This window comes from Cyprinus carpio, unplaced genomic scaffold (genome assembly GCF_018340385.1).
Source record: "Cyprinus carpio isolate SPL01 unplaced genomic scaffold, ASM1834038v1 S000006701, whole genome shotgun sequence".
Classification (NCBI taxonomy): Eukaryota; Metazoa; Chordata; class Actinopteri; order Cypriniformes; family Cyprinidae; genus Cyprinus; species Cyprinus carpio.
In genome coordinates, this window is record NW_024879310.1 from 241,673 (window position 1) to 266,921 (window position 25,249).

Below are 25,249 nucleotides of genomic sequence, written 5' to 3' on the forward strand. Positions count from 1 at the left end.
AGTACAGTATGTCCGAATTCACAGTATTCGAAAAACAGTAGGCAAAGAGTTCCCAGATGACCTACTTCTGCAGCCCAGATTCTGAAGTGCACATTCGATGGACACTTCACTATCCCATGAGGCCACTGGAGAGGGTTTATGAATGGTGATGAAGCGACGCAACTGACGCTGGTAGGTCATGTGACAGTAACAACATGGCAGATGTATTATGTCCAAATTTCACTCATACTATCCAAATTCATGCTTTATAGAACATACTTTTTTAACAGTCACTAAGTAAATTCAAATGTAGTACCTACTCAGACAGTACACGATTTTGGACACACAGGAAGACTCGGGAGGTGAACTAATCTTTTCTTTTTCTGGTACAGACTACATAGTCTTATGCATATGGGGCTGTCATGTGTTCAACGAACGACTCAAACCCAAAGACTTGTGAGATGAACTAATCTTTTCTCTTCCCTGTAAAAACTGCATAGCTTTCAGTTAACCTTATGGGATGTGACATGACAAAAGTACGAACGACCCGAAATTAGCTGAATGAACGAAATCACTTGAAAAAGGGTTCGTTAATTTTGCTGAACAAGATTCAGATTTCCTAATCAGTAAAATTATCTGAACTTTCCATCACTACTTTGCAACACCTGAAGGATGTTTTCGTTACGGCAAACATTCAAAAGGCGGGACCTGCTTTGAAACTGCAGCGTTAATTGGTTTCATTGCAGGTGAGGGACAATTCAACTATATCAAATGAACAATGAGGCTAGTATTTGACTGGTCTTGACTGGTGGACTAGTGTATAGGGGATGTTACCATTGTTGCCAACTCTCACAAGACAAATAAGCAACCAAAGCTTCAAAAACAAGCTCAATATTATTTATTATTTATATACATAAATGTAAAGAAACTAAGTTGCTTGTCAGATTTTCATTACAGGCAACCATATTTTTAAAAATAAGCCCAAAAACCACCACTCGCCACCCACAATTTTTTTTTTCGCACAACTTAGCAAAAACAGAAGCCCAAAAGTCGCGTATTATAAGCAGATATGGAAACTCTTGGGATGCCCAAGGCCCTAGGAAGCGAAGAGGCCCTGCTCTGCCTATAGGTAGCGCTGGCCCTGTCTGTACCACCCAGTTTCACTCTGTATATTTTAATGCTTTGTGTTTTGCAAAACTTTTGCGTTTCCCCTGAGAAACTGCATTTGCATTTAAATGTAATTTTCATCTCATCTAATTTTTCCATTACCATATCACCTTAGGCACTCTTTATAATGCAAATTTATCGTTTTTAAATGCAAAAACAATTATGACTTTTTACCTTTCAGCATGTTATGAAAATGTATTATTTTTTTTAAATCCATGAATCAAATTTCAAATATCTGAAATACTTGTATAATAGTTGAAAAAATATTTTTTTATAATCAAAATATTTTAGATTTTTTTTTAAGCACCATATTGTTTAAAGGCCCCTTAAATAGTTTACTAAAGGCTTTAATTTACAAAAAAATAATATCAAAAAATGTTTCAGATGAAATTTAGTTTCTAAAAATAGACAAGTCACTAATAGTTCCTAGCGAAATCAAACTACTAGTTTTTCACTCTGTACCGCTCACATACTCTGGTCTGGAAAGTCAAAAACACTGGAAAAATATATATATATATATTTGGGTAAAACAAATATTATTAGATATTGTTTTACAGGAAAATACAATTTCAGTTTTTCTACTTCAAGATTTCACGTTTAATTCAATGTATTACCATGTCATTGTAATTATTTATGAAATTTACTTTAAAAATAAATATGTATAATGTACAGTTAAAATTTTAATAGAATTACTTTTGGAATTCTACTCTGACAATCAGATTCGAAGATCAGAACTAACTGTTATATAATACTATATCATGAAGTTCTGGAGAGCTTCATTTAAATGAGCAAACTCACGCTCAAAGTTCAAAAAGTCAAAGCTCTAATTAAGCAACTCCATTAGAAGTTGAAGACCTTTGATGGTGCATTTTAAGAACCTCCTCCTAATCCCAACCCTGAACCTGGGAAGCATTTGTAAGTCTCCTTCCTAAGAATAATGATGAGGCAAGCTTGTTTTGAGCAGAAAGATGGTGGGCAGGGAATGAAAGGCCTGAAATTCTTAGTGCTCGGACTGAATTGCAATTGATATGGGGAGTTTGTGCACTATGCATCAAACAGATCTATAACTTCAGACTTAAGGTAATGCCGGAGGACTGTAATCTCACTACATCAGTACAGTGCATCTGTAAAAGTGCTGCAGAAGTCTGGGAAAATATGAAGGATATAAATCTCTGCAAAACAAACCTGCACATGAACAGGGCTCATTATTGCGCATTATAAATTCTAAAGCATCAGAGTCCGTAAAAGGCTGACATTGAGTGAATCTGATTGTTCTGTGTCCCAGCTGGCTTGAGATGCTCTTCAGCTGTCCTAGCCTGCTACCTCAAATTGACACACATATTGGAGAATGAAAAGAGAAGGGGCGCAGGAAATTACATGTAGCATGTTAGATGTCTTGCAAAACATCATATATCTTCCTATACTGATTAAAATACAATGGGTAGAACATTTTGTCTGTAATGAGGGTATATGGCCACATATTGTATGTGAACCCTTCTGTTGTCTTCAATACAATTTTACCTGTTTCAGAAAGGAATGTACTGTAAATACCACATTGTGTTTGGACAAGATTTTGTGACATTGTCAAAAACATATAAAAAAGCACAAATTAAAGCTGCAAAGCCCGTAAAGGGACATAATGACAGGGGGAGACAGGGGAGAAAAAATATATTTCAGTGTTTTGCATTTAACCATTTGTGTTTTCCCTAAGCAACACTGAGTTTGCATTTAAATGTAATTTCCTTCCCATCTCATATTTTTTCTATCACCATGTCCCCTTAGGGGCTCATTATAAAGCAAATTTATAGTTAAAAAATATTTTATTTTAAAAAATAAATAAAGTGTTCCATTTTTTTTTTCAAATTTATGAATCAAATTTACAAATATTTGATACATAATATTTTAAATATATATGTTTTTATAATCCATGTGTTTGTGTGTGTTTTTAGCACCAGTTTATTACAGTTCTCCTGGTGTAACAGGCTCTTTTATTTTCTCCTAAAACACTACATGGAAACAACAAACAAACAAACAAACAAACAAATAAATAAAAATACTACAGTGCTTTACACACTTCTAGTACTGCAACAAATAGCTTGGCATAAGATGTACAAAGTGGAACCATATTGACTTCACACACTGAAGAGAGTGAGACCTGTTGTACCCTAATAATGAAGTCATGAAATTTTAATGCCTCCAAAGTCAGTTACATTTTACCCAAAGATCCCCAGTGAATGAAGTTTCTTAGGAGAACAGGAGAATAACAGTTTGCTATACATACAGTAGACACTATAACATGACACTGAAACCCTCTTGGCATTAATAGTATTATAATTCAGTTCTCCTGAGTGCACTGAAAGGGAAGTTCACAAAAAAAAGGGACAAAAATATCTTTGAGCGGGGAAATGTAATTTGTAGCGAATATCATTAAGTCTTGAGAAAATGAAAATGACAATTTCTCCAAGCGTCACTGTTAAAGTCACTGTTTAATTCTAAGTTGCTCTTAAAAGGCTTATAGAGCAGCTCTAGCGTAAGTGACAGGAAATGAGAACAGCGGTCTGAATGTAATGTGATAAAACCTTAGCCATCGCTCCACAATATACCACTGCCGAATCATAATGCAAATATAAAACAAAGCGCACCGTGCAATATATCATCGGCCGACATCCACAGGTGCATGCTATATATGCTAAGACACATTCACATTCTTGTGTCATTTTGAATGCACAGTGCCAGCCATCTGTGCTGAAGGGATAAAACTATGAATTGTTCAAGTGGTCATACTTCTCACAAACAGAGCTGGCAGCCCAGTAAACATTAAACAGAATAATACATTACAGCATTAAAGAGATTGAGGGCTGAGCATCCCTCCAGTCACATCCATAGAAATAATGTCAGAGCTTGCAGCAAGAAAGCTCACTCCCCCTCTCTTTCTGTCTATCTTCCTCCCCTAAAAACCTCCCCATATCCTGTCCTTCCCTCTCTCGCAGAACGCACGGATCGGAAAACTTATGTCGGATGTAACTGGCACTAAAATATGCCCACTAGGAAAATTAGGTACCATCAACACATAATTAAATTAGATAAAGTCATGACAAAATTCCAACCTGACCTTTGATCAATGTGTTCTTTTCTCGTTTGAATGTTATAACGCAACGTAAATGTGTTTCTAACTCCAACATTCAATCACTGTGTTTCTTTGAAGAAAGGGGGTGTAAAAATAACCCAGTTTTCCCTGAAGCTATGAAATCTTGGCCGAAAGGTCGAGTAGAACTGGAAAAAAAGCATTACCGACATATGGCCATGCATAAATAAAGAACAAGCATTAATCCCAATAGCAACCGGGACCATAAAACGTCTGTTTTCACAATGTACGACGCTGTTATCAGAGTATTACTTCAACATTTACTCGCTAAGATGAACAAGACATCTACAAATACTTCAAATGTCCTTGAATATTTACTCAAACCGCAGGATACGGGATCCCGCAGAGAGATAGGCCAGCTACACATGTACATTGCATTTGAAATGTCATGAAATACCTCTGAAAACGTTGATCTGCATATCTTAGATTACTATAGGAGTGATTCGTACGCTTCATAGGAGGGAATGAGGAGGTTATTCCCATGCATTAACTAAACTAGGTTCGGATGACGGGTCAGACCGTCACTTGGCAACTCATCAAGGCCCTTATTTAGCAGGGAAGGCAAGATTATATGCTTTGCATGCTGAGCGCCGTTGAGCTTCTAAACAATCTCAAGGCTGGAATCTAAACGGTCCGCTCAGAGGACTCTAATCAGGCTGACACAATTACACTCTGTCACTCAATTATTGAAAAGGACCTTGTCAACAATGCAATGCCTTGCTGCTCCTTTAAACGACAGGAGACGCGCTTGGTTTTGCCAAGGTGCCAACTTATGAATTTGCATGGGGTTGCAGGGATGTTTTGGTGCGTAAAATCGGAGTGTTCTGCAAAAAACAATGCAGGCTTTGGATGGATTATGATATTTTCTGCGGTGAACTGAAGTGAGCATGAAAGAGAAGTCAGTACTGCTTACGTCTAACGTCTCTGAAGTAGATGGTCTGTCGGTTGGGGTTGAGCAGTTGGATGACGGAGTCGTCGTTGTTTTTCACTCGGCAGCTGATGATGGCCGTCTCGCCCTCGACCACCGAGACATTATTCGTCACCAGGTTCTGACCCTGCACTGTAACCCAGAGAAAACACATACAAGACTTACAACACAGAGCAATAGAAGTATAAATCCCATTCATTTTAATCATATGGTATAACATGAATACCTTTCGAGAAAGATGTACAAGAGCTTTGAAATGGCTGAGCGATGACATAAATCAGTGTGATTTAGATTTTTTTAATTGTTTAAAAACTTGTTCCTAGTGAAGATAATCCTGGAAAGAAATCCACCAATCAGAGAAGACGCTGTTACCTTGGAAACAATAACAGTGGCAAACGTGATCAGCAATGACTTCCATGAAGCATTGCAAATTATGTAATCAGTTCCAGTACACTCTAAATACAATATATATATATATATATATATATATATATATATATATATATATATATATAAAACATAAAATATATTTATATATTTAATTGATATTTTATTATTAATATTTTATCATTATACTTCATGCATTTTTTATATTTATAAAATAATTGAATTAAAATAAATTTTATATTTATAAAATACAATATATTTGATGTTTATTGCGTATATAAACAAATTTATATATATATATATATATATTTATATATATATATATATATATATATATGATTTTAAATATAGTTATATTTAATAATTATAAAACTATAAATAAATTTGAGGTTTACTTTGTATCTATAACTTGATAACTAGCACTTTTTTATTTTAATTTGAAATGGTTTAAGAAAAAAAGTTTAAGTATACAGTCTCCTAACTTGTACCTTCAATTTTCATACACTTATTAGCTTAAAATATTAGTTTGCCATGTTGTGATTCATCTCAGAGGTCACTACTTTTAGTTCATTACTTTTTATTGGAGAACTTTTGAACTCCTTATGGAGAAAATGAATAAAAAATCCACTTCCAGAGCCAAGGCTGCTAAAAAATTGAGCATCACTGCAATACCTGAATAAGGTTATTACATTTGGCATGTCTTATCACAATCTGGATTGTAATTACAATGCATCCACTGAACACAGTTTTTCTCATTTGGCTGTTGCCTTGCTATTCAGTCAGAGAGGCAATCATGGCACTCTTTTCTTAAGCACAAAAAACCCTGAAAATACTATTACAATTCAGATCCTGTTTCATTCTGCTCTTGTATCATGAAATTGTAAAAGTTGAGGCTGAAGCTGAATAGATGACTGCCATGATAATGCAAATTCTCATAAGGAATCCTTTGAATGCTGATGTTTTTTGCATAACACGTGCATACATTTGCAGAGTGTGAAAGAAACTAAGAGTGACACGCAAATAAATATAACAAGCAACAACGTTTGGAGAAGCATGTAGAAGTCGTGCACGCGTTCGATGTTAAGATGTACCGGCTGGGGTTCTCGGTTTGGACATATTGATTTTACAGTGTTGTGTGTGGTGTGTGTGGAACTCCCCGGCTACAAGACTGCAGCTCTCAGCAACCGAGAGGAGAAGGCTGGTAATTGCTGCTCACGGCGGAACTTTATTCAAACCTCTCCATCTAAACAAGCTGATGGAAGCTGGCAATCAACAGTGGCTCTCAACAGCATAATACCCGGACCTGGACGGCAAGCTCTGCCAACACACAGGCAAACACAAAGTATCTGATACACTTCACTGCAAGCCAGTAACAGCTGATAATTAGAGACTGCATCACTCCCTTATGGTTTACATTCAAAATGGGGATCCATTATACCTTGCAGGTGAAGACAGCAGAAAAGCAAAAGTCACCTTGCTCTATATTTATAACCATTGAGCTGAGGCATAAAAAATGACCAAAGAATGCTTTTAAACACTTTATCCTCACACACAGAGGTAAACACTACTTTTAGCACCGCCGTGAAACAACAGCCACTGCAAATTTGTATGGGTTGAGCAATCAGACGCCTTCAAGCGCTCATGACATTTACAGAAACCCGAAAAACATCTTAATTTCCCCACTACAACTATGACCAGCTCAGCCCTGCATGTCCCAGTCAAGAGCAACAAATCGGCGTGGAAAAACAACACATTCAGCTTGTCCTCCCGAGTTGTGAACGTTAGGGATGATAAAGCATCGTCCACTCCATGAAGGAGCATTAGCAGTCAGGCATGCTGGGAGTGTTTGTGAGACCACAGAGGTGCTGTGCTGACACAATCTGTGGCCATGGCCGATGCTAAACATCCGTGAAGCCAAGTTTCACGCTGACACAATCATGCCAAACAAAAGAAAGGAAAAAGCACTAGCTGAAAGGCCCAGACGGAACTGAAAAGGCTCATAAGAAAGAGTTTCAGCGCATGTACGTCTAGGAAATGCCACTTCAGCTGTTTTTGAAATGTTATGAAGCTGTGCTACATTAGCATTAGGTCATAAGTGATATTAGACTCTGGAAAAGCATAATTTAGAAGGTTTTTACAGACTGCCCTGTGCTGGAACTTCTATAAGTGAGCCTCAAAAAAGTATTTGGACAATTAATAGTTCGAGAATGAACATTCTGTCATCATTTGCTTACCATCATCATGTAGTTTTAAACCTGTATGATTTTTAACCTACTATTCTCAAGGTGGTTTTTGGTGACTGTATGTTTTTTTTTTGTTTAAAAAAAAAAAAGAAAAAAAAAATTATGCTCACCAAGGCTGCATTGATTTCATTTAAAGTATAGTAAAAACAGTAATATTGTGATATAATTAAAATAAGGGTATATTTTATATGTTATATTTTATATATTTCTTTTTTGATATTCTAATATGTTGATTTGTTCTCAGTTTTCATCAATTATTATTGGTGCTCGATTATTATTAATTAAGGGTTCTTACTGTTATCGATGTTGAAACATGCTGCTTCACATCTATTGTGGAAACTGTAATGCATTTTTTCAGGACACTTTGATGGACAGAAAGTTCAAATCAAGAGCATTTATTTAAAATAGAAATGGAAGATTATAAATATTTTCACTTTAAAAAAATAAAAATAAAAAATTATAGCCTGTGTAAAGCAAAATTAAATACGTGTTCTGAGTTAACCACCCAGCCAAATTTGACTGTCTGTGCGTTCATAAAAAATATTTACAACTATTAAACAATTTAGCCTATAATAGCCTATATTTAAGTAATCAAATGTAAAAATAAAGCACTTTATTAAATTAAACATAAATTGATTCATAACAAAATGATACAATATTCAGTAAAAAGCAGTGAATAATTCTCTCTTTTTCTTTTGTTGTTTGATTAACAGACAGACAGCAGCAGGTTTATACAGTAGGATTCTGTCATGGAATGCACAGATACTGACTAGCATTCAATTACTTTTTAAACTGTTTATTTTCACTACAGATATAACAGACTGTGTTTAGTTAAAACTCGCCAAGATGGACATTTTGACATATACAAAGCGCAAAGTAGCCTATATTTGTTTTTTTTTCAGTCCGTCACGAATCACACACATGGAAAGCTCTTGGGGAACAGTATCTCTTCCACAGTTCAGTGCAAATGTAACTATTTTTTAAATATTGCGCAAGAATGGAACGAGACTGTATATGACAGTCACATTACATGATTCGACTGATTTGGATGTTACGTAGAAAGGGAGACATTTATGTTTTTCATAACCGCTAGCCAAAGCCAAAAATGAAACTAATATTAAATAATCGTTGAGAGCAAGGGTGCCACCTGGTGTTTAGGGGACCCTACGCAACATGCGTACTTTGCGTATAGGGAGGATCGGCTCTGCCGCTACAACCTGAATGGATGCTCCCTCTAGCAGCTTATTTGAATTTACACAGCCATACATATTTGGTAAAATGCTTTTACGTGACAAAGGCATAGCTAGCTAGTAAACTGTAGGCTAGTAACTAACAGTAATGACAGTAACTCGCGATTAAGCGGGCGAACCACTGATGCCAATTGCGCTGTAGGTATTAGTTATTTTCAGCATCAAGAGGCGCTGCGCAGACAGATCGATGTATGAGATCAAAGTACTGCGAGAGCTATCTGTGAGTAGACGACTCTGCATACTACTTTGATCATCAAAGTTTTGATATCATACACCGATCGATCTCTCTACAATTCAGTACTACATAGTTGTCTTAAAACATGTTAACGTGTCAGCAATACATTTCTAACATTCTATAATGTGTTAAGAATCCTCTGAATTGCTTTTACATGGACTTTTAATCCTTGCTGAATAAAATTATTATTTATTTATTTATTATATATAATATATATATATATATATATATATATATATATATATATATATATACATTTGTTTTTTTTTTAATCTTACCCAAACTTTTGAATTGTAGTGTGTCATGGTTTCCACAAAAATGTTAAGCAGAAAAGACTGTTTAGCAGGAAATCAGCAAATTAGAATATTTTCTGAAAGATCTTGTGATACTGAAAACTGGAGTAATTACTGCTGATCACAGGAATAATTGACATTTTAAAATCTATTAAAATAGAAAACAGTTATTTTAATTTGTAACATTTTTCACACTATTACTATTTTTACTGTATTTTTGATCAAATAAATGCAGTGTCGGTGAGCATAAGATACTTTAGGTTGACTTTGTGGGGGGGGGGTCCCCGAGGTGACGGGTTTGTGACTTTTGTCAAATGTCCATAGATGAACTGCACCTGGTTACTCTTCTAGCACCTCTGACAAATACTGACTATACATTCACTAAAAATCCCCTTGAGACTAGTAGGTCAAAAGTCACTGCAAAAAGGAAAGTTGTGAGAAATGTTCCAGCATCATTTGACATTTTCTGTGTGGTGGACCGAATTTCATAAATTTTTAAGTGTCCAAAAATGACAAACTTTTTGTTTTGTACTTCAACTTTAAAGAACCCAAAAGTCAAAACGATAATACAGATAACTTTTTTAATCAACACAAACATGCACACACACACACACACACACACACACACACACACAAACACACACATGTTTACTTAGCTATCTAAATACATTCCATAGGCGTAATGTTTTTTATACTGTACAAACTGTATATTCTATCACCCTACACTTAAACCTAACCCTTAAAGTAACTTTCTGCATTTTTACATTTTAAAAAAATCTTTGTTTATTTTTAAACCATTTTTTACAAATGGGGAGGGTTTTGGAGATTTTGTCAGGTTTAGCTCACTTTTGGGTACAAATTTGTCCCCAAAATAGGTTTAAGTAGGTACACACACACACACACACACACACACACACACACACACACACACGTTTACTTAACTTAATCTAAATGGGGACATTACATAGACTTCTATTGTTTTTCTATGCATATAGTTATATACACTTTTTAACCTAAACCCATCCCTACCCCACAGAAAACTTTCTGCATTTTTACAATTAAAAAAAAAGGTAACTTTATTTTTATACCAGTTTTACAAATGAGGACGTCCCCAAATGGAGGTTTTTGAAGATTTTGTCAGGTTATGCTCACTTTTGGGTACAGATTTGTCCCCAAAATATGGTTAAGTAGGTACACACACACACACACACACACACACACACACACACACACACACACACACATGTGCACGCACACAATAATATAGCCAAATCACTGTCCATGTAAAAAAAAAAAACATTTATGTCATTACAAAGAAGCTGTAGGTGAACATGACAGATAGACTACAGTTACATGAACGTGTTTTTTATCTTTGCAATTGCAGTCTACCTCATCAACAATGTCACCTCAAGCAAGCCAAATGTGATTGGCTAAAAAGACTGATCTTGATTTAACTCATTCATTTAGCCTTCAAGGCCGTGACAGGTCTGGTTCAGTTCTGCCTCATAACCTCACCAAGGTGTCCATCCTTCACGTTTACAACAAGCTCTATCTCTGACCTCTTCTCAGCAGCGCTCATTATATACGATTATTCCTGGTAACCAAGTGCACTGCCTATCTAAATACCATTTTTGCCATCTAGGTAGGCAGCTCACTTGGTTTTGGACTCACAGCCAAATACATGAATGAAAAATAAATGTTCTTTATTACGAATATGCCATATAATAGTTGCTCGGAGGATTGGAGTGCTCTACAGCTTGAGTCACATGACTCAGAAATGTAATTAATGCATGTGAAGTTTCATGATAATAGCATATCTCTCATTCTCAAAGCCTTTTTAAGAACAGATCCCATGGGTAGAACTTCTCAAGGTTGATACACATAAAAAAGGTACTCTGGGAATGGTTTTTTTATTAATTTTATATTATATTAGTATTATTAATTATTATATATCAATTTGAATGGAGAGTTGGCTTGGTAATTCATTTAAAGAATCAATATTTAGAAGGGTTATTAAAGGCTTCTTCACGACACATCAAATATTCATTTTCATTTGTACTTCTCGAGTCATGGCTGCTTGCCAACAGGTTGATGTGGAAACAGTCTAAAAAACAGAAGATGGAATGCAGTTGTTAGGCAAACATAAACCTACCAACAGCTGTTTAGACAGCATCCTCTCCACTGTCCAGCAAGAGAAATGGGAATGCAACTGGGAAAAGGAAATAGCTACTTTTCTGTTGAATGCGCAACTTTACCATCTTAGACGTACCTATTCATACGCATGAGGTAGGTTTGAACTATGCCCCTATTAAAGGAAGTTTTTGAACTGGCTTTGTCAGAATGGAATTGGCATGAAAGAATTACTGATTCATTGACTGCAGAGTGTGGAGGCGTGCGAGACGCAGTAGTGAACGTCTTTGCATTGTGAAGAAGTCATCTGAAATAGATTACACGTCTGAATATAAACCCATCTGTTTGACTAGAAAATTTTCTTTTATGCCTTTTTTTTTCTTCATAAAATGGTTTCCTCAAAGTCACTGCCTTTACAACTGTTGTGTTTCCAGGTTTTTCTTCACTGTGTGAACATCACAAAGCCTGCCATAAAAAAAAGAAAAAAGGAAATAAATTATATTTTGCAAAAAGAAAAAAAGCCTACATTTAAAACAATTTAGATTTTTTTTAAATTGTGACATTATTTCCAAGACATTATTTGAAAAACGTTTTTACCACCGCAAACCCTCATTACCATAATCTGTCCTGATGTTTAACTTTGACTATTCCAATTATTTTTAGTGATAATTTTCTAATAATCTATCTATCTATCTATCTATCTTCCTATCTATCTATCTATCTATCTATCTATCTATCTATCTATCTATCTATCTATCTATCTATCTATCTATCTATCTATCTATCTATCTATCTATCTATCTATCTGTCTGTCTGTCTGTCTGTCTGTAAATAAAAGATTATTGCAATCAGATTTTATTTACTGTAAAGTGACATTACAAGACATGCACATACTTTATATAATGCCACATTATGATAAATGAAATATGATAACGAGAAACTTTTATTGCAACATGGTATTGACAATTCAAGGAAATATCATGCAAATTATGTCACAGTGCAAAAAAACACTTAATGGTCCTAAAATAAGCATAATTTAAGCAAACTGCTTTTTCTTTAAGCAAAATATAATTCTTATTTATTTCTTTTGATTGTGGAGATAAACTGACTGCGACGTGTTTTGGCAGATTTGTAAGATTCAGCCAACTGCTGTTGATCTGCTAGCCTTCATCTCTCCATATTGCTTAGAGTAAAAGTGTAAATATTAATTTAACCAAGTGCATCAAATTAAAGGTGCACACATTTTTATAGAAAGGCACCATACCAGTTTTGGACTGTTATGTTAAACTGTGGAAGGTCTCTTTTGATACCACAGACCTTTGTCACATATCTATTGTATATGTGAGTGTTAACTAAATTCATTACCTTAAATATTGATATTTAATTTTAAGGTTCATAAAGTGCCCCTATTATGCCATTTCGAAAATTGCCCTTTCATGCAGTGCTTAATGTAGCTGTCTGTGAATGTAAACTATCTGCAAAGTTGTGAAGCTGACGGTGTGCACGGTAAACAAAGGTATTGTCTCTCCAAAAAAAAAAAAAAAAAAAAAATATTGATAAAGAATCACCCTAAACGAGTCGTCAGGAATTCGAATCTCACTTCTGTGATGGCTACACGTCTCTGAGTAACATATTTGAAGAATGCCCACCTATGTTCTACGCTGGCCGACCGCAAACAACTTGACCCCACCCTCAAAATACTTTAGCATTTCCGTGTGGTTAATATCATGTTGAGAAGATGCTGTGCCCTACGCTGTGAAAGTAAATTCGTTTTATTTTCAAAAAAACAGTGGTCGACATTAATTTTTTCAACGATACCACAGCTGTACAATCCCAATCTTTTCATGTTCCCGTCATTTCACAGAAAACAAAAGAGATTTTTGACATTGCATGCATGTAAACCTGTTGTAGGAGACTCCCAAAACAATATTAGGAACCTTAAAAATGGCATAATTAAAAAATGTAACCCCCCCCCCCAAAAAAAAAAAAAACCTTTGAAATAGCTGAAGGTTAACGACTTCTCTAAGGGTTTAATGGCAACATTGGCTAAAAAATACAAAGTTGTTATTAAAAAAGCGAAAATATTCCATTTCAAAAGCACTCGAATAAAGTAAAAATGACAGTAGTGCATGAAAAAAGTACAAATTACTCTTTATACCTCTGGCTTAGAGTAACATTTCCCAATATCTGTGAAGAACTTGGCCAGGAACTCAAGTGGAAAGAGGAGTGTAAAGGTTTCAGAAAGATGAGTCTTGTGTAAATCAATCACGAGTTTCATCTAGAATTATTCAATGGAAATCTAAAATGCACCTGGTCCTGGGTGTGTTTTAATTATAGCACAAGCGGTTTGATGAAAAACTTCTAAAATGGCAATAACAGAGATCAAAAAAAAAGCAGACAAGGTATGGAAGATTCTTAGGATCAGAACAAAGAAAAAACATTTAAGGTTGAAAAACATGCATACCAGCTGTAAAACCATGCAAAACTGGAAAACAATGTGCAAAGAAAGAAAAGTTAGGAGTTTGAAGATGCTAAGAGGTGATGTGATCCAGATGGAAGAGGAAGAGAAGCAGTACCATGATATGGTCTGAGCGGCTCCTGAGCAAGCGTAAGGAGAAACGGGAAAACACACATACAATAGTGTTAAAAGCAGAAAACTTTCACTTTTCACTTCATCAGATAGTTTTGCATGCATCAAATTTCATTCAGGCCTGGATTTTAATCTTCTCGTAGCATATGTAAGATGGCATGACTCCACTGGGTGAGATCACACACTTCTTTCTTTCCTGCATTAGCATTTTATTTTCAAGTGCTTTGTTACACTGTGCTTTTTGATGGCAAACTGCCATCCCTGTCAAAGTCAAGGAGACTGTTGTAGAAGAAAGAAAGAGCTATAGAGTTTCCATTGCTGGACATCACAGACAGAGCAGAAAGACAAGAGAGATACTGGCTGAAAAGGGAGGTGATTTATTTTGTATTCACAGGGATCTGTATGCAAAGTGTGCATGTACATTTTTTTTTACAGCTGAATAAACACAGAAACATTCAGAATCATTTGGACACTTACTGAAATGTAAATGTACAACTTTTGAGAACCTTTGTGAGGTGCCGCTGCCAATTATCGAGTACAAACTTCAACTCAATCCAACAGTGAGGCTCTTAACAGGTTTGCAAAGGCTACTTTCATATATATTTTATGCACCCTTAATACTATCAAATAACAGTTTATGTTTGCTTGTATAATTTCATAAAATGTACCTCTATTAGAAATGTTGCACAATAAAAAATATTTTGCGCAGGTGTGAAGTTTACCTCTGTTATAAAAAATTAAACATTTAAATGGTTTTAACTAACTATCACTATGGCTAATAATATAGTTTTTATAGAACTACAATTAATTTATTATTTGTATTTGAGGTTAGTAGTAGTTGTTTTTTTATTAAGCTTTTATTAAGTTCTATTTCAGTTTTAGTTATTTTTTTTATTAAGCTGATCTAAAATGAAAATTGAGAAATTTCCTTTTCTTAAAGTATGTAACAAGAATAAAAATATAATACAATCTATATGTAATTGAAATAAAAAAATAAGCTTAAATTTAATTTATATATTTTATTTCAAGTAGTAACATTTTTTAGTTAGCATTAACAATTCTGCTCTGTTTCGATGAGAAAGTTTTACAAATTATTATTATTATTATTCTTAAGATTGAATTTCTGGAACAAGAATAAAATTATAAGAAAATCTAATAAGAAAAAGAAAAGAAAAAAAAAAAGAAAACCACGACTTCCAAGCAGCATTCAATTTAAAAAAAATAAACTTCTGGGACATCATTGTACCTATAGTCAGGTCAGCACCCTCCAAAAGTCTTTATTTTTTGACATTATAAAGAATTCAGTTATTGACTCACTAGAAAAAAGTATAAATCTGGAGCTTTTCTCCTATAATAACACATCATTTGCCTTGAGGGAAATTTCCCAAACATTAGAGTTAGGACTAGCATTATTATAATTGAACATATCTCAAATATGTAACAGATGTCCAAGATTCTCCATATCCAACTAACAATCGAGTTCACAGACGTTTCAAGATTCTAGCAGATCATTATATGGAGACAGTGTATGATAAAACACTGATGTAAAAATCTTCCCGATTCACCCAGCCACTCACAGCAGACATACAGCGCTATAAATAGAGGATCCTCATGTCAATAACCGCATCGGCCTGACGTGTATCAGGCTAGAGTGCTATGGCAATGTCAGTAGGGGCAGTGATTAGAAGATGTCACTGCTGTCAGTCTTCTTACCAAGATATGATGGTCAGATTTCAGCAGAAAGCCAATTTGTGATGCCATCCGAGGTGTAGACAGCTGTGCTAGCAAGGCATAGTTCAAAAAAGGAGATGATTTGAAAGCTGATTTCTCTCAAACAGCCATTTGTGCAATATGTTACATCTACAAAAACCCCGTAGAGGATTTGAAGAAAAAGGACTACAGTAAAATCACATTACACCTTTTTGGGGAACCTCATTTACCCCTCATGCTGTTCCAACACCTGTATGACTATCAGTGGTACACAAAAGTTTGTTTTTAACTCTGATCTTTGTTTTTGAGATTTTGAATTGACCCCAGGACACGAGGTCAATTTCATTCATGGGAAAAGATGAATGTATATATAAATAAAGCACATATAAAAGAAAAAAAAAAATTAAAAATACCGAACAGAACCACATGGTGATGACAAAAAAAAATAATAAAAAAACCCTAAACCAACCGCCTGCTGACTGCATATATCTACTAACACGTTATACGGATCCATTCAGAATTAACTAAACTCAGCAACATACACAATGACGAATAAAACCATTATCGTGAACTGTGTGTGGAAACAACGTGATCGTTCGGAAATGTCTGTGTCTTGTGCATAAATACAATGTGCGATCAGTTGCATCAAGAGCACTCATACACACATATTATAAAGGGACTCACGATGTGCTTACTGTCCCGACTCCTGTATGCACCGCAATTGTCTTTACCTTGATTGCAGTCTTCATCCATCAAAAACTTTACTAGCAAGACTAGTATCCCAGTCGAGAAAACATAGTTCGCATGTGTGGTGTGTTGACAATCCATTCAGTCTGTATTGAACACAGCAGCTCTGATGTGTGAGGACTCGCGCTCTTCCGAGTCGACAATCACAGAATCTGACAGAGCTTCAGTTTTAAAGCAAAACACTGGGATTGATGATTCACTAATTCACGTAAAAATGGCAATGGTAAGTCTCTGTTTTATCTGCAGAATCTCTGATGTAATCCGCCTGGTTTCCCTTTATATTAGCCCTGTTTTGGACGGAATGTTTGAATGCATTCGCTTACTGGATCATTGGACTGAAAACGTTCCCGGAGTTTAGCAGCTTAAAATGATCAGTAGATCACAAGCAGAGAAGTTAAATTGGGATTAAAAGTGTTGAGAATAGAACCTGTGCTCACGTAATTTTTCGTAGTTACTTTGAGTTACGTATTACTTTTAACTGCATTAAGGGACTGTTATAAAATTACCTGCATGCATTAATGCGAGGTAACATTGAATAGCCCTAATTCAGGGCTTGATGAGCATAAGAGAACTCTTTAAACCGCAAACATGTGGAGACAGCTTTTTGAAGTTTTTTGGGGGGTCTGTAAAGCTCAAAAAAGAATCATAACGGGGTCAATATTACTTATTTGCTCTATTTCACAGTCTTCTGAAGTTATAGGACCCCGTGTTTGTGTCGAGGACAAGTATGAATAGTTTAAGGGGTTATTCACTAAAAAAAAATTTGTCGGCCTAACTTTGGTTGTGGAGGGTTCGTACTAATTCATAAAAGTATTGATATCTGAATACGGATGAAACAACTGAACTTGAATCTAATTTCCAAACTTACCCTGCTCTGTCAGCTAATCAAACAGTACAGAGTCAAACTGAAGCTAATATATATCAGTGATTATAACAACTAACTCGGTAAGCTATAGTATGTTTCATAAGAGTTGGAAATATAGAGCCACATGCCATACAGGACCACTTCTTTATGATATTTCTTTAGCCACTTTCATTTGTAAATACCATGGAACAACAGAAAAAGAAAGCAACCATTCTTCAAAAAAGTCTCAGAAAGAAAAGTCACTACATATTTAAAACAACACTGATGGTGGAATATTAATGAGATACCAGACGAATGAAGAATTCAACCCATTTCACTATTCCTTTTACGATAAAGTATAAGCTAGGTTTTTGATTTACCCCCTCTCATTATTCCACCTTTTCTATATATAGTTTATCTGATAGTATATCACCATTAGCAACTAAAAGATTGACCTCTGAATTGTGCCCTGCAGTGATATTCAGCCCCATTTCCCTTTAATTTCACATTTAAATATTTCTGGTTACCTGCTGATTCGTGGCCCATATTGCGTTCATTCTGATTGCTATGGTGATGTATGTCCATTTCTGAGGTGGTGACTTGAGCTTGTAGGTGGACCTGCTGTGCTTTCATTTAAGTAAAAAGGGTAGGGTGGAGATTCAATGTTTTTGGTACCTTAACAGGGATCTGATGGGAAAAATGTGATGCCATGCCACTGTGTGCCCAAGGACACATGATGAGTCCTGTCTACTACGCTAGGATCCACCACAAAGCTCCCCGCCTTGTAAAACACTTTGATCTCGTTACCCATTTGTGAAATAGTGATTTCTTGGTGCTTTAATGACCTACGTGTTGTTATTACAAACTTTTATAAATCGTATGTTATTTGACTACCCCACCCTTATCTACATTTTGTAGGTAATAATTATATTTATTAAAACTCTAAATTTAAAGCACGATTAACTAGAACAACAGTTACAATAAACTAAACCTTGCTGTGTAATTTAATTAATGTTGTACTTGTTTCCACCAACTTAATTTGTAGCTACTCTGTATTAATTTACTTTTTCAAAAATGAAAATTTGCCTGGTAAAAATCTGCAACTCACCCTCAGGCCATATGTTTCTTCAATCATATCTTTCCTAAATAACAAAGAAACAGTGGGCAATATGCTGTCTTGGGGAGGCAAATGTTCATTTTTGGGTCGTGAACTGTTCCTTTAAAATCTCAAACTACAATGAGGGGGGAACAAATTAGTACAAATATAGTAGAACGGCACAATGATTTCCCTAAAATGAGGAGAAGGAATTAATTTAGGTAAAATACCAGCCACCTATTTAACTGAAACCAGGAAACAAATTAGTTGTGATGAACCAAATTCTTAATCTGCTCCGGCCATGAATATATTTTATTTTTGATCCTTTAACAGCCCCTGGTCTCTATGAATGGTTGTAACATCGCTAACAATGAAAGAAAAAATCACAAAAATATTTTCTAAAAATCTAAAAAGCGTGAGGGTAGGTAAAATGATAATTACAATCTATAATTTCTGAGTAAAATAAAACTATCGCTTTTAATGATCATTGTGTTTATAAGCACTGTGATATTTTCAAGTTTTTGTTGCATGTTCTCCTTTCCCTTTCCCACCCGGTTGCACAAGGTTGTTTTTATGAATGCGTTGTTGCAGTAAAATATAATTAAACTGAAAGAAACAAATGAACATTTGAAACTATTCAAGCTGCCTGTAAGTGCTTGTATGTCACGCAGTCACCGCACTAAATAAATCTTTGTATAGATTTTCTATGAGATCAAAGCAATATTCTGCAGAAAGAGCTTTCTCTCACTAGATGGCATCTGTACTGACCATATCAGCCTCTTGGGATATGTGTGAATTATAATCAGAGAGTGTGAAAAGAACCAACTATTCTTGCTCTGATTGTTGGCCATTTTTCCAATGGAAAACCACATTACAACCCTAATATTTTATTCCAACTTAAGTCTTAAAGAATCCTTAAAGCTAACCCGCAACTGATGAAAATGCTTATTTGAGACGCAAAGGAATATATTAGATTATATTCTTCCTTTTTCCCACATAATGCACTATTTCTTTATATAATAAATCTGTTGGTGAATGGCTGTGTGCTACTGTCCCTGAGTGTGTTCATTTGGAGCATGGGGACAGGAGGTGGATAATGAGAACATAAGGGTGAGAGGAGCTGACAGTGGGACCTCATCCCTCCCACTATGGACGACAGAACACAGGTCCCAGAACAGTCAGTAAACCTGCACTACACCCCACCTGTGGACTTCACTTTTAAACATCTCTCCTTGTGCCATGGACACATTTCTACAAAAACTGAGAAAATGCAAAAGGTGGCACTGACCGGTGCCTCATTTCCAAATTATCACGGGATAATTACTTCACTTTGCATATAATGATTCAGGTAGATGTCTCTCACTCAAAAATTCACATTTTAAAATTCACATTACAGAAAATAATTCAGTCGTATTGTAGGGAATCAACACGACACATACAGCGCAAACAAGTGGAAAGCTGACTCCCAAAAGATTGACAACACTGATTCGGTTTTATTCAGCAACAACCGGTTTAGTGCGCGATTCCAAACCTGACTCTTACAGTTAGAGTCAGTTCTTTTTTGTGAAATGAATTAAATACGAGCGCAACAATTGCCCGGTTGTTTTTTTGCCTTTTCTTCTCAACAAAATAATACCACTTGATTTTATTTGTTTTTTAGATGAATCCAGCACACATGCAGCGCAATAAATATAAGTGTGATTCCAAAATAAGATGTCACCACTGATTTGGTTCTTTTTAGTGAATCAAACATATTATCACTGCAAAACCGGTTGATACAGGTGAAATCCCAAATAAGTGATCGATTATGTATGCTCGTACTTTTAAGTGAAGCCAAACCAGCAGGTGATGTGGATTAGTGCATTATTAAATAATATAAAGTGAATTGTAGTAGTCTATAGATGACAGTAAAATCCAACACTAAAGTATTAGTATCGCTTATTATAGAAAACTAAACAAAGCACTTCAATGTGTGTGGTGTGACTCTGTTGTTAATTTGAACCTTATTACTGGTTCCAATGGACAGATAATATTCTCTGCAGATTATTATTGACATTGTTTTCCTTACGAAATATTGACAGAAAAATGTTTTGATACATCTCCAAAATAATTTGAGCTAAATCAAAAGCTGTGTGTTTGAAATCGAATTGATTCTGAAATCTGCTTGTCAGTACCCGATTTCCAAAATGAATGACGCCATAGTAGGTTCTTTTTAGTGACTCAAATACATTAAACACACCCAACTTGATTTGCAGTGTGATTCCTAAACAAAATGTTCATACAAGGCGGGTTCTTTTTAGTAGAATCTTTGCAGTTACAGGGCAACAGTATTGGCCCGTTTAAGGACATTATTGTTTTTGTGTGATAAAACAATTTTGGTACTGGGTTGTGTTCTATTTAATGACCAGTCTGTGTCCTGATGCCCAATAAGTTAAGGACCGCTGATTTAGGTAGTTGTGTACCACAATTGCAAGGGAGGCTGCATATTGCTACATTCATTATAAATATTATAATTCAGTCACAAGTGGGTGTTCATACTATGGGAAATCATCTATCCAATTAAAAGTTGTGTATTGTTGTTTAAAAAAAACCAATTACACTGCCAATGCCATAGTGAGCCGAACCTTTATAGATACACTTCAGTAAGATCATCGATTTAAGCAAGAGATAAGAACGGCAATGAACTACAGCGGCAACACATACACAGAACAGTGTCTCCACACAATCGACAGCCTGTTAGCTTATCTCAGTCACCTGCGTACCCACCAATCCAGATCCCTGGGTAATAGACTACCCTCAGGCCCGAATTCTACATTCTACCAAGTGCAGAAGCAACATCAAAATGTCGCCATCATATGTGGTAGCACTTGTTTGGGTCTAGACTTAATGTAATTTGTAGTAGCAGCAGATCAGATCACCTTTAGTCAAAAGCACCTGGGCATGCAGCTATGTTGTTGAGAGATACAAATAGAGATAAAGGTGGGTCCCCTTGTCCCTCGCGCATAAGAGTGCATAAAATACAACAGCTGTGTTTTCCATAGTACATGCCAACACAGCATTGTTTCAATTTTACCCTTGATCCTTTTTTTAATAAAATCACATAACCAAGTACAATACAGCTGATGGGTGAGGGGATATGAGGGGAATGAACTGATGAGGCAACTCATCTCGGCTAACCAAGCTTTCATTTGTCTAGCATCGAGGAAATGTGCACAGCGAGGAGCACTAATAATTATATTTATTTCAAACTTTTGGCAGGTCAAGGTCTTTCCATTTGAGACCCAATATTTACAACATATCAGATAATTCTCACCTGGTGGTCCTGTTCTCTTGCATCCTATTGATCGTTTTTCAATTTTGATAAATTATTTAAGCAATTGCAATAGCAAGAGTGTATGGAAGCTTATTTTCTCACATGCCATGCATGCAAGTGTATACCCAAATTTAGACTTTTTCTCCCAAGTTTATCTGGCAATTGCAAGTTTGAAAAACTCATAATTGTGGTTTAAATTTCACAATTTTTTGATTTTCTCAGGAATTCTGAGTTTACTGTCAGTAGTACTGTATAATATTTAGAAAAATTCAGGCCTATTCCTCACTTTTTTTCACACAGAAATAAATTAAATAAATAAATAAATAGGCAATTGTGACTTTTTATTTCAACAATTCAGACTTCTTTTTCTCAGAATTGAGTGGTTGAGTGGTCCTGCCAATTCTGACTTCATGGAAATCTTTAGATAACTAGTTACAATTACACAATGAAAGGATTCATTGTGTGTTTGTTTTCTTACTTTTTATATTTTTTTATTTATTTCATTGCATTTCAGACAAAAGTTCGGCCTGATAATTTGTAAAATATATTAGTTTCATACTCGTACTAAAATGATCACAGCTTGGAAAGTATTAGCTTGGATTAAATATTTCACATTATTCTAGACTATGGTTTTGTGTCCTAATGTTTGGACTCTGTTTGATTCAAAAAACCAAAATGTATATTTGTTGCATGGATTAGGAAGCCATCACAGAACATAAGTGACAAAACTAGTAAAACTGAATTTTTACAGGGTCACAAAAAAACAAGAGCGGCAGGAAAATAATTTTCCAGTATGTTGGTTTGACAGTGGTAATACCTTTCTTTTTCTTTTTATGGATAATAGCCTTTATGTAGGCGGCCTGAAGCAAGCCTTTTCTAACCCTGTACAGTATATTTTTTTTTTGGGGGTTGTCAAACCCACTGGAGCTAATTTACACTTATCTTTAGTATTGTTATACATTACCAAACATGAATCATAGCTAAAAATCTTTAGTACCTTTCTCCCTACACAACATTACACAGTATTGTTGACACTGTTCTCTTTTAATTTCCTTTTTCTTCATTGCTCAAAAGAAGTCTCACCCCTGAGGGAGATGCAAAATCAAACGTGTGATGAGTGTTGTTATTCCACAGGCAACTAGGGCTTTCTCCCTGGTATACACCGGTTCGGCTCAGCAATATTACTGACCATGATAACAAATAACTTAAAATAGCTTTAATTATTAAAAGAAAGCCAGCCATGTTATGTTAATAAAAAATATACAGTATATGAGTTAATCATGCCTAAATCATCTGTGTGGAAAAAAAGAAGAATATAAAAGCGTGTAGAATAAAAAAGAAAATCATTTAAGATAATAATAAATATCTAATTACCCTATATCTATTATATATTATATATATATATATATCTATATATATATATATATATATATATAGGGCATTTATCTTTTCATTTTTTTATATCATTAATACTTTTATTTTAGCAGGATGATTTGAAATTGATCAAAATGGACATTTATATTTTCAAAAGATTTCTATTTCAAATAGTTTCTGTTCTTATGAAACGTTCATATTAAAATGTATTCAGAGTGTCCACAAAAACGATTAAGTGCAAAACTGTTTTAAAATGATACTAATAGGAAATAGTCTTCTTGAGCAGCAAATCGTCCATATTAGAAGGATTCTGAGGAAATACGTGCACTGAGACTAGATAATTATGCTAAAACTTCAGCTTGACATCACAGATAAAATTACATTTTAAAATACAACTGTATATGGTTACTATGGGTAGAATACCTAGGCCCTAGTATTCTACTTTTCTGATAATACATACCCAATTAAAGGCTTGCTGTCATGATTCTGGAAGAAATGGTAAACTGACAGCAAATGATGGAACATGCAAAATAAGTGTTTGAGTTAGTTTTGGTATTCACAGGCAGACTTGGGATTTCTCCCTGAGGCTACACCGTTCGGCTCCATGCAACTATTACTGACCATGATAACAAATTAAACATTAAAATATCTTTACTTATTAAAAGGAAGCCGCATGCGTATTTAATTAACAATATACAGTATTTGTTAATCATTGCCTAAATCAGCTGTTGTGGAAAAAAATAAGAATAAAACGGTAGATAAAAAGAAATCATTTTTAATACTATAATCTAATATCATAAACATAATATATATATATGATTATATATATATATATATATATATATATATATTATATAATATATATCTATATTATATATGCAGGTTTTATTCTTTTCATTTTTTTATATAATTAATACTTTTATTTAGCAAGGATGATTGAAATTGATCAAAATGGACATTTATAATATTTCAAAAGATTTCTATTTCAAATAGTTTCTGTTCTTATGAACGTTCATATTAAAATGTATCAGAGTTTCCACAGAAACTTAACTAGCAACAACTGTGTTTTAACAATGTACTAATAGAAAATGTTCTTTGAGAGCAGCAAATCGTCATATTAGAATGAATTCTGAGGGACAGGCATGGGAAGACTAAGATATATGCGAAAAATTTCAGCCTTTGACTGCACGGCATCAATACTTTTGAAATGAAACTGTAGATGTTACTTCGGTAAAATCTAGCCTACAGATTCTACCTTTCTATATATCACATCCCCAATTACAGGCTTTTCTGCTGTACATGATTCTGCAGACACTGGTACAATGACAAGCAAATGATGGGTGCAACTAGTCCTGCTTAAGTATTATCATATGTTGTGACTAACGTGTCTCCTAAAGAGTTCTTTAAGCGTTTCAGACTCACCAGACAAGAATGTGGGCTGTTCTGGCCTCACATCTGACATTGCAACACTAACCTCACTTGTCTTTGTAGGCAGCTACAAAAGGATCCGAGAAGCACTAAAACAGGTTTCATAAGTTCCAAACTGTTGGCTCACAGAAGTCATTCAATTGACCTGATTAACATTTCCCTCCCACCAGTAGAACAACTATTATTTTTTACACCTGACCCATGTCTCAAAGGCTTAACGGGTTCTCTGACGGCATATGAATATGAAACGCGGCACACTGCCGTTGTGTCTGATTATATAAGTCTGAATTATGACTAATGATGTTAGACTGGCTAGTATGCCATTCTTCCTGCCACTTGTAACGAAATGGCTGGGAAGCTTAGGCTATATTAAAAGAATAAATGACACTC

General features: G+C 35.0%; 1 protein-coding gene across 1 annotated transcript in view; it reads right to left on the reverse strand.

The window, feature by feature from the left end:
• LOC109073458 (cell adhesion molecule 1-like) overlaps nucleotides 1-25,249 on the reverse strand; it is a 171,891-nt gene that overhangs the window by 52,902 nt on the left and 93,740 nt on the right. The window contains exons 2-3 of the mRNA XM_042755448.1: nucleotides 14,337-14,355; nucleotides 5,205-5,353 (exon numbers count right to left, since the gene is read on the reverse strand). Of these exons, the coding sequence (XP_042611382.1) occupies nucleotides 5,205-5,353; nucleotides 14,337-14,355 (168 nt within the window). The remainder of the gene's footprint in view (nucleotides 1-5,204; nucleotides 5,354-14,336; nucleotides 14,356-25,249) is intronic.